At 47.0% G+C, this 11,193-nt stretch overlaps 1 protein-coding gene across 1 annotated transcript in view; it reads left to right on the top strand.

Annotated features, from left to right (window-relative positions):
• MTNR1B (melatonin receptor 1B) overlaps nucleotides 1-10,442 on the top strand; it is an 11,832-nt gene extending 1,390 nt beyond the window's left edge. Inside the window, exon 2 of the mRNA XM_011952089.1 lies at nucleotides 9,106-10,442. Coding sequence (XP_011807479.1) covers nucleotides 9,106-9,971 — 866 coding nt within the window. The 3' untranslated portion in view covers nucleotides 9,972-10,442. The remainder of the gene's footprint in view (nucleotides 1-9,105) is intronic.
• Nucleotides 10,443-11,193: the final 751 nt, after the last annotated feature.

An 11,193-nucleotide genomic window follows, 5' to 3' on the forward strand; every position in this document is an offset into this window, starting at 1 on the left:
TGATCCACCCGTCTTGGCCTCCCAAAGTGCTGGGATTACAGGCTTGAGCCACCGCGCCCGGCCGAACCCACTCTACTCTTAATCAGGCCTTGTCTTACTGAAGAGCTTGGATTTACTTTAAGAAACATTTCTTCAGACCTTTCCATAGTGAAGTCTGGCTCCTTACATCATTGGTATTAAAAAATTAAGTCTGTGACAATGAGAATACATCTATTTCTGATAGCCAAGATGCATAGCCCATATTGAGATCACAGCATGTTTCCCAGGAGACACTTGCCTTGCCTATCACAAACCCAGTTCCTCTGCAGAGCAGCTCTGTATCATCCCTAACAGTGTCGCTCCTGATGGCAGGGTGAGTGGTTACATTAATTGTCCTTTTTTTCAGGGATATCCTATCTGCAGCTTCGGTTGCTGCATGTGGTGGGTTGACTTCAGAGATAGCACTAGAGAAAGGCAGACAGGGAGGAGTGGAGGCAAGGTGGGAGGTAGGGTCAGAGCACTGACCCAACTTAAAAGGTAAGGCCAAATGTGTTCACTCTTTGCTACATTCTCAGTGTCTCGCACAGCCCATTGCACTGAGTTGGCACCTTACGCTTGTCAGAGTGTGCTTCCCAGGGACTTGCCACACTTTGGACTCTCCTGAGAACAGTTGAGAACTTTCCCTCCTGGGCTCGTCACTGCTGTCCTGACCCTTGAGCTACACCTCACTAATATTTATCTCTTGCATTTTTGAGCTGTTCCTTTCTCTCTTCTGGAAACTTCCTCCATTTTACACACACACGCTATACACAAAGTCTCCTGTTTTAAAAGAACAAAAGACTCTTTTCTTGACTTCATGTCCCTCCTAACCTCATCACTACCTCTCTCCCTCCCTTTTCAGCCAGACATTTTAATGTAGTTGTGGACATCCACTGTCTCTACCCCATTGCTTCCCATTCATCCTCAGTCCTCTGAGCTCCACTCTCTGGAAATGTTCCTCTATGCTGTGTGTGACACTGAGGGCCACTCCCTCTGTGGGACCTTTCATTCCCTTGGCTTACCTGGTGCTAGTTTTTAGATCTCCTTTTTCTCTTCATCTCTCAGATACCTGTAGTTCCTCCTACTCTTTCATTCCTTTGGTTCCTCCTACTCTTTCATTCCACATGTCCTAATGATTTTACCTTCCACTATTTCTCAGTTTCTCCCTTTCCTGCCTCCTTATTCTTACTGTCCCCATTTCATGCCTTCATCATCTCTTGAGCAAACACTACCCACAGTGCTTGAAAGCTTTTCCTGCTCCCTCCTCCAGTCGCTGTTACCACTGCCAAGAGTTGCCCTGTCTTTAGTGGCTGCCCTCCATCTCCAGAACAGCGTTCAACTCTGGAGCACAGCTCCCACAGCCATTTGTAACTGGCCTAGCCCACCTAACTTACAGCCTCATTGCCCTCCTCTCACTGCTGCCACAGTGAGCTGCTGCCACTTCCCAAAGGGTCTGCACTCCCTGACGTACTTTCTCAGCCTCTTCTGCCCAGTCAATAGCTGCTCCTCCTTCAACCCCTTCCCCAACTCCCCTGCAGGATTATCAATGTAGATTATTAATACCATGAAGGGGATAGTAAGTGTCTCCTTTGTTGGGCTTCTCAGATACCTGTGCCCTCCCCAGTACAGCACCCCCCTCACTGTACTATTGTTCTTTGTCCCTCCCCACTGGACTGTGCACCTGTGGAGAGCAGACACTTTTATTCAGTTTCTGTCCACAGAGCCAGACGCATAGTTAGAACAGAACACATCTCTGATGAGACAAATTGGAAATAGACAAGACACCAGGTAGTGGGGGAAAATTAACTGATTTTGCTCCATGAGCTGGGATAGATCTCAGTTACTGTACTCAGCACTGCATAAGTAATCAATATGGGTTTTCATGAAACTGAATTGCTTTGAGAACAGCCCAAAGTATATCTCACTTTAAGCTGACTGTTGGCACCTTGTACATGAAGGCATGCCTGTTCTGTGATTCTCCTGTGTGGCTAAAGTTGCTCAGCAGGTTCCAGCCATGCCATGGTTGTACCCTAGTGACTCTTCTCAGGCAGTTTGCCCCTGACATGGTTTGGCTGTGTCCCCATCCACATCTCATCTTGAATTCCCACGTGTTGTAGGAGGGACCTGGTGGGAGGTAATTCACTCATGGGAGCAGGTCTTTTCCATGCTGTTCTCACGATAGTGAATAAATCTCATGAGATCTGATGGAAAAAGAGAAGCTCCCCTGCACAAGCTCTCTCTCTTTGCCTGCTGCCATCCACGTAAGCCACAACTTGCTCTTCCTTGCTTTCTACCATGATTGGGAGGCTTCCCCAGCCATGTGGAACTGCAAGCCTAATGAAACCTCTTTCTTTTGTAGTAAGTTGCACAGCCATGGGTATGTCTTTTTTCTTTTTTTTTTTTTTTTGAGACGGAGTTTCACTCTTATTGCCCACGCCGGAGTGCAATGGCATGATCTTGGCTCACTGCAACCTCTGCCTCCTGGGTTCAAGCTGTTCTCCTGCCTCAGCCTCCTGAGTAGCTAGGATTACAGGCATGCGCCACCACACCCAACTAATTTTGTGTTTTAGTAGAGACGGGGTTTCTTCATGTTGGTCAGGTTGGTCTCAAACTCCTGACCTCAGGTGATCCGCCTGCCTCAGCCTCCCAAAGTGCTGGGATGACAGGTGTGAGCCGCTGTGCCTGGCCTTGGGTATGTCTTTATCAGCAGCATGAAAACGGACTAATACAGCCCCTTTATAATACAGCCCCTTTCTTGGTCTGGCCCAAGGTTGCCACTTTTAAGCTGCCTGTAATATGCAGGCCATGTAAGAGAGCTGAGAGAACCATGTCTTCACTGTAACATCCAAGTACACTCCGTTGTCAGAGAGGAAGGCATAACAACACCAGTTATTCCTGGCTCCATAGGCACACCCACCTTAGTTTTCCAAGTAACAGTCAAAAGCTATGGTCTGACAATGAATTTTTGTGCTGCAAATGGGTTAAAGAGGCTGTCTGGGAGGTTTAGTGAATGCACAAATTGGCATTTCTGGGGTACGCTGATGATTGGTAAAGCAGAAATATATGAACTATTTGATGTTAAGATTCCCTAGGAAAACATGGAGGATTTGCTTGCTGAACACACAGATCTTTGTCCAAGGTCACTCTGTCTATGCTGGCAAAGCAGCCCCTCCTCCAGGCCGCTAGTGATGCTGAGAATTCACACCATCTCCTATCCAGAACCAGCAACTGCCTGGGAGGTTCTTGGTGGGAATATTCTGCCTATGCAAGTGCTTTGCTTCCCCAGTTAGATTAGAAAAGAACTGTGGCGCCTGTTCCTTGCCTCTTCTCTTCCAACACTTGTTGACTGAGGCAGCAAATGATGCTTGATAAGCCGTGTGGTTCTGGACAAAGGCTCTGGAAAGCCTAGAGGGAAATGCTTAATAGGCCCACAGCCCCTACCCTCCAGGAATTCCAGGATGAAGTGGAGCCCACTCCATCCAGGCTTCTATCCTACCACCAACCATTCATTGAGATATCACTTGGCATCAGGTGTCTTTTGACCTGCTCAGCATGCAAGACCAAACTGGGCTACCTTGGACTCCTTCCCGAATGTTTCTTGAGCTGTCCAACTTCGCATTTCAGCTGTGAATACCTTATTGCCTCTTCACTGAGCAAAAATGAACAGTTTTTAAATCCCATCATTATGTCTTTAGCTCAATAATCAGGAAAGCTAATAATCCTCTTTAATTCCTTCCACATAACTCTCAGTAGCTCAAGGGATAAAGACTTTCATGTTTGACTGTCTTTATCTCCAGAAAGCTGGATTCTGCATTCGGATATGATATACCACAAAACTCAGAGAATACTGAAAGCTCCTATTGGCTCTTACAATTTAAAATACTTACTGCTGGAGGAGTAGAAGATAGAGAATTGGGAAGTAAAGCCCCAGTTCTTAGGGAGTTTACCATCTAGAGGGAATGTCCTACTTTCTTCATCTTCATCTCCCTACTACTTCTCACATCTTATCTCACAGGGATCCCAGTCCCACCTTATGAGCCTCTTTCTTGACCTGTCAGTACAGCTAATAATATAAAATAACAATAACAAATAATAGCTAACATTACTAGGTGCTTATTATATGCCAGATTCAAGTCTCTTTCCTTTAAGAGAGAGAGAAAGAGAGAAAGAAAAGGGAAAAAAAAGCCCTCCACAGTCCCCTATCAAAGGGATAGTCCTTCCTAAGCACCACTCTCTGTCTCCTTCTCTTGAAGGCAACACCGATAGAGCAATCTCCAGGGCAAAATTGGATCCCATAGCACTCAATAGAATTTTCTCTTGTTAATGTCACTGCTGACTTCCTAATTGCCAAGTCCAATAAGCACTTTTCTGCCCTTTCTCACTCTTGTAGATGACCAAGAAACTCTCTACACCTTTTCTTTTAATTCCCTTGATGTTTCTTTTCTTTGGTTTTCTCCTCTTCTTGTTCTTTCTCAATCTTTCTGTGTTATGGCTATGAGCAATTCATACAAACTGGGTTTCTTTATCTATAAAACAGAAATCATGCTATCAACCTTAAGGAATTCTTGTGAAAAACAATGGAGTCTGTTTATGTAAAACTATACTATCAATTTTACCATGTTATATCAATTGTTTTGTTGCTATTAAGTGTAAAGTAATAAAATGTTACCTATCAGAATTTCAAAATGATCTCTTCTGATGGTTATTGAAGAATGTTTTGTAACAGCATCTTAGTTATTTTTAAAAATGGATACTTATGTTTTTAAATATATTTTCTTCTTTTAAGTGACTGAAGTACCCCTGTATATATCTGTGTACTCTATTAATTAGCCATTTTTTATTTTTTAACTAAATCAAAGTTAGATTTCAACTCAGCTCCTGTATGATTCATCCACACATCCTAAGATTTTCATAAATATGTGACTTTGGAAGAAAAAGTATCTGCTCTCAAGAGATTTGGGAATCTAATTACGAGCTTACAATGAATGCATTGTTTTAGGGTTTGTTTGAAAATCAAGTTGTGAATAAATGATATGGTCAATTACTTCAAATGCCCATCCCCAGAACATAACTAATAAGAACATCTCACATTAATATGGGGATTATTATTTCTCATAACCTTTCCCATACAAGATCTCATTTAAGGTAAACAGCCATTCTGGGAGTGAGGAGTCCTGTTGCAAAAGTCTTGGTAATTTTGTCTGGCTCCTTGGTGAATTGTCCTGCCTGACCAGTCCCATATCCTGCCATTGTCCCCAGTTCCAAGTTGACTCACAAATTCCCCATTGTTCCCACCACCTTGTTCTGGCCTTTCTTCCAGCTCTCACCACACTGAATGGCTACTGTTTCTCTGTTGTTTCCCCAACAGGTCCATGGGCATCTCAATGGCAGGGGCCATGTTTTTCATCCATCACTGTGTCTTACTTGAATGTGGTAGGCACTCAATAAATCTATTACACATTTAAACAGATGGAAGAGTGGAAGAAGACCTCAAGGCACAGAAAGTTTAACACTGTTAGGAAACATAGATCATTTGTTGACTTCCCCAATATAACCCTCTTGGCACCTTGTTTTTATTTGTTTAATGGTCTTCTCTAAGAGACCATAAACTTTGTAAGGGGAGGTAGCCTGTCCATCTGACATAGTCACAGGCAGAACCTAGTATGTACGCAGCAATATTTGTCACATAAATGACTTGATGATTCTCTCTTTCTATCTTGTCTTTTAGCTCAATGACCAAGGAGAATTTATGTTTAACCAAATTTTTCTTCTGAGCATGAAGGGTGAGCACAGAGAAGAGGGGCAAGGGTTACAGGGAGCTTTACCTTCCAGAATTCTCCTATCTGACGAATATTAGATAGCTCAGCACTGGCTGGCTCTTTCCTAGATTACCAGGTCTCCATTAAGAAATACTTTTTCCAGAAAGAAAGACAGAGGAAGAGAAGAGGGAGGAAGCTGTGATGGTTGTGTGTGTGAAAGGATGCACTCTGCGTATGAATCCTGGAAGGGGATTCCATGTTAGTGAACAAAGCCCTGTTGTCAAAGCCTCTCTCCACTAATACACCCTATCTGCTGGAGGCAGATGGAAACGAGTCACGCCAGGACTCGTGATATAAATATTCATTATGCACAGGGTGACTGCAGTGCTGTGTGCATACTGAGTGATATCTCACCTGTCTGGGGAAGAAATGGATGGAGAACTGGATCTCCCCTTAACTATCATCCACATAGAACCTGGCTTCTTACAGATGGAAGACAAAACACGAATTTTATTCACCTAATTTGGAATTGTGCCAAGAAAGCCTGGAGACAGTGGGATGTCTGGGCAGATGAATCTGCAGCAGGAAGTGGTTGATTTCAGCCTTTTAGGAACAGCAGGAGTAATAGGGGATAGTAATTGAATCACTTTCCACGTGGAGTTGAATGTGTTCTTCTTACTATTTACAAGCTGTTTGCCAGCCTCTGGGGCATTATTAGGGGATAAGCCACATTAACACAGCAGAACTTGACTCTGCCTTCCCAGGGAAACAGCTGGCAGAGCTGGCACCGGCTCCCAACAGCTCTTGACTTTCTCTGCTCAGCTTGCAAGTGCCAAGAGCTTGTGTGTTGCTGGGCTAGGTGCCCAATGGGTCCTGTGGAGACCCATCTTCCTGTGCTGGAGAGAAGTGATTCTCTCCACAGAACCAACCCTATGAGTGTGCAGGGAGAAGTGGTGGCAGCACTCCGAAAGAAAAGAAGGGAGCTCATGAAGGAATAGTCACCAAGAAAGGAATGCGGGAACTCGCCCAAATTCACTCGACCAGAAAGTGGCAGGACTCAGATTATCCCAGGTTGCTCTGACTTCAGCACAACCCTCCAGATTTCAAAAGGACACTTAAGATTCTAGGAGACAAGGGCTCCTGACTCAGCTGAAGCCAAGCAATGTGAGAGAGGGAATCCCTCGTGATCTCGGAACAAAGTGAGGTCTGTGTAGGTGAGTCAGAGATGGAGATCCAGCAGTGGAGACAGCCAATGGGCTGAGAATTAAATGGAAAGACACGAAACCCCTCCACATCCCAAGCAGGTCCTTGTTGCACATTTTCTGCTTCGCTTTACCAACCAGAAAGGAAATGAGGCCATTTTTAACCCATGAAGTAAATAAATCTGTAAATAGTAGAGTAGGTAGGAATCCAGCAGTTCAGTCGAGTCATGATTCTCCTTCACCATCCAACCTGCTGGACAATCTTGAGACAGGGAAGCTCACTACTTCACAAGCGCACTAATTGTCCAGACAATCTCCTTTCTATTCATTTACATCCTGTCTCCCTGGTTTCCTAACCTAGCTGTGGACACAGTAGTATTATAGTTAGGTCTTGAGAACTCCCAGGACTCCAGTAGACTTGTATGGGTTCTGAGTGGGGTTGACTCCATACCTCTGAGGACAAAATAGGTCCTTCGTGAAGGCTGCCCGAGGGTCTTTCAGGTTCCCATCCCCATATGGACCATGCTACGGGAAATCTTCTTTGAGATGGGGAGAATGTGGGAAGGCTGGAGGCAGTCCTTTCCCTACCCTTGTGGGTAAGTCCAGGTATGGCGTCTACTTGACTTGAAGGGCTGACTCAGGTGGACTCCCAGCTGGGTGGCTCTCAGCCTCCCTTTTTCTGTACCCTGTGAATCCATCCACAGCCTGGCCTCTCCAATTGCTGTGCTTTGGGGGCTCTTTCCATCTGCCTGACCCTCTGGACCCCTGAAGCCATCACAGCCTCTGTGGCAATGGGACAGGCACATGGTGGCCGTGGAGTTTCCATGTCTGTGTCTTTGCTGACTTGGGAGTTACTCCTGCACACCATCCCAAGCCACCCTCTGCATTCAGCCACCCTAAGACCAGAGGCTTCACCGTGTGGTAAGAGACCAGAAAATTTGAAAGCCATGCCCAGTGCACACTGCATCACTCAGGGCCCCTGCTGGAGGGAGAATCTGTTATCTTTTGGGCATACAGTAGGTACTCAAAAAGTACAACACTTGGTGAATGAGACAATTGGCATTAGTGATGGAACTGCTCACACTATGAGCTTTGTATTGTCCGAACTTTTAGGTTCTCGGTGCTCTATTCGTGAGTCAGCGTTGGTTTTAGAATGCAAACACTTGAGGAGCAGAGATTGTGTTCTTTTGGAGTAAGCCCTGCCTCCACCCTAGGACTTCAGCTTAGAACATGCCTGAATCATATTAATTGATGGGTGTGTGGTTTCCTGAGGCTCTCTCTGGTTGACCAAGCTTGGTGATGTTGGAGAAGGCTCCATTCAAAGGATAATTGCCTAGATAGTCCAGAAAGGCCGCCATGGTGCAGGCAAAGCAGGGAGGTCCCCCAGAGACTGTGAGCTTAGGCGTGCTGACAGCTCTTCCTCACCCCACAGGGCTGGGGCTCAGTGCCACTACTGCAAGTGTCCGTCAACATGGCCACAAGGCTGGGAGTACTGGCTCAGACAGGGCACAAAGGGGAATGCCAGAAACACATGGTTCCCACTCTCAACACCTTTCTTCTAGCCCAGCTGCAAAATGCAATTCACATTTACAAAAGCCACTTAAAGACACTTAGAAAGTAGCCTGTTAACCAGTGGGGAGAAAACGCAAAAGGAGACCACTAGACAGATGTGTGGAGAGATGAGGGAATGAGAGGGAGGGATGGTAGTGATGAGAAATCCACACTCCTGACTTTCAGACCCCCGCTCTTCCAAAATCTTTGCTGGAGCTTAAATGATGCAAAGCCCCTGAGCATCTGTGCCTATCATGGAAACAGTTAGCATGTGTGAGAACCCGTTAAATCCCCAAGAACTTTGTATCATTAATTCTTACAGCTATACTATGACGTAGGTATCACTGACCCTAGTTCACAAATTATGAAAATGGGGTTCTGAGAGCTTAAATAGCTTGCCTCAGTCATATAGCTAGTGAATGGCAGAAATGCGATCTGAGTCTTCAGTTCTGCACCTCTAAGAGCCACTTTGTTTCCACTCACATTGCCAAAAGTAACTTCGTGGAGGGTAGAATGTTCTACAGAATCTAAGTTGTGGGGTCTCGTGCTGACTGTTGCTCTGTTTGCTGCTTCAGGTAATTTGTTCTTGGTGAGTCTGGCGTTGGCTGACCTGGTGGTGGCCTTGTACCCCTACCCGCTAATCCTCGTGGCCATCTTCTATGACGGCTGGGCCCTGGGGGAGGAGCACTGTAAGGCCAGCGCCTTTGTGATGGGCCTGAGCGTCATCGGCTCTGTCTTCAACATCACTGCCATCGCCATTAACCGCTACTGCTACATCTGCCACAGCGTGGCCTACCACCGAATCTACAGGCGCTGGCACACCCCTCTGCACATCTGCCTTGTCTGGCTCCTCACCGTGGTGGCCTTGCTGCCCAACTTCTTTGTGGGGTCCCTGGAGTACGACCCCCGCATCTATTCCTGCACCTTCATCCAGACAGCCAGCACCCAGTACACGGCAGCAGTGGTGGTCATCCACTTTCTCCTCCCCATCGCTGTCGTGTCCTTCTGCTACCTGCGCATCTGGGTGCTGGTGCTCCAAGCCCGCAGGAAAGCCAAGCCAGAGAGCACGCTGTGCCTGAGGCCCAGCGACTTGCGGAGCTTTCTAACTATGTTTGTGGTGTTTGTGATCTTTGCCGTCTGCTGGGCCCCACTTAACTGCATTGGCCTCGCTGTGGCCATCAACCCACAAGAAATGGCTCCCCAGATCCCTGAGGGGCTATTTGTCACTAGCTACTTACTGGCTTATTTCAACAGCTGCCTGAATGCCATTGTCTATGGGCTTCTGAACCAAAACTTCCGCAGGGAGTACAAGAGGATCCTCTTGGCCCTTTGGAACCCACGGCACTGCACTCAGGACTCTTCCAAGGGCAGCCATGCAGAGGGGCTGCAGAGCCCAGCTCCACCCATCGTTGGTGTGCAGCACCAGGCAGATGCCCTCTAGCCTGGATCTGAGGCACACCAGCTGCACGACAAACTCATGAAATGGTGGGAGTGAGTCTGCTGCAAGGGTGAGACCAGGCAGCATGCTGGACCACACTGTCCTGTCGGCATCACAGCCCCAAGGCTGGGGGAACTTCATGCTGGGACAAGGAGCTCATCAGTGCCATGGGTTCAGGCTGATCCAGGAGATGTTCACAGCCACGGGACCTGGCAAACACTCTTGGTGGTATCTTGGGGACTTGGTGCACACAAGACCAAGGAAGTGACAGAATGAGGAAAGGCCTGGGGCGGAAGAGCCCAACTCCTTCTCATAGGTGACCCTCATCCTCCTGCCTTGGCCTCCTGGCTACTTTCTTCCCTTCCCCCGGGCATGGCAGGATCTCTTCCTGTTAGCAAGGATGAAACAGAGAGGTCAGTAGGGCTGGAACTTGGTAACTCTGCAAGGGCCTCAGGTGGGGCAGGTGCAGAGGGCAAGCATTCCACACTCCCCCATTGACCTTCCTTACACACACACACACACATATCACAACCACACATGCATCACACCACAGACACACCACACTATGCACACATAGCCACCATACTCCACGCTGTACACATACATATGTTACACACACATAGCCACCACATCACAAACAACACGGAACACCACACACACACACACACACACACACACACTCACACTTCTCCAGCATCTGGAGCACAGAGTCTGCTTGGCCTCCCTTCCTGGTTCCATCACGTTCAGGTTGTGTGATTTGGTGAAAATCTCTTAATCTCCCTGTTCCTCAGTTTACTCATCTTAAAGTGAGGATCATGCCCTAGTCAGCCTCCCAGGTTGTGAGGATTCACTGGGATAATACATCTGCAGAACTGAGGACAGTGCCTGACATGTGGCTAGCACCCAGTAATTATTAGCGTTTGTTATTATAACTACATAAAATGAAGGAGACAAGTCATATACAAAGAAAGGAAGGGCTATCACCAGGCGTGGTGCCTCACCCCTGCCTCAGCTTGAACCCAGGAGTTCAAGACCAGCCCAAGCAACATGGCAAAACCCTGTCTCTACAAAAATTAGCTGGGCATGGTGGCCCATTCCTGTGGTCCCAACTACTCAGGAGGCTGAGGTGGGATGATCACTTCAGCCTAGGAAGTTGAGGCTGCAGTGAGCTGAGATTGTACTACTGCACTCCAGACTGGGTGACAAAGTGACAGTGAGATCCTGT

This window comes from Colobus angolensis, unplaced genomic scaffold, assembly GCF_000951035.1.
Source record: "Colobus angolensis palliatus isolate OR3802 unplaced genomic scaffold, Cang.pa_1.0 Scaffold332, whole genome shotgun sequence".
In the NCBI taxonomy this organism is placed as follows: domain Eukaryota; kingdom Metazoa; phylum Chordata; class Mammalia; order Primates; family Cercopithecidae; genus Colobus; species Colobus angolensis.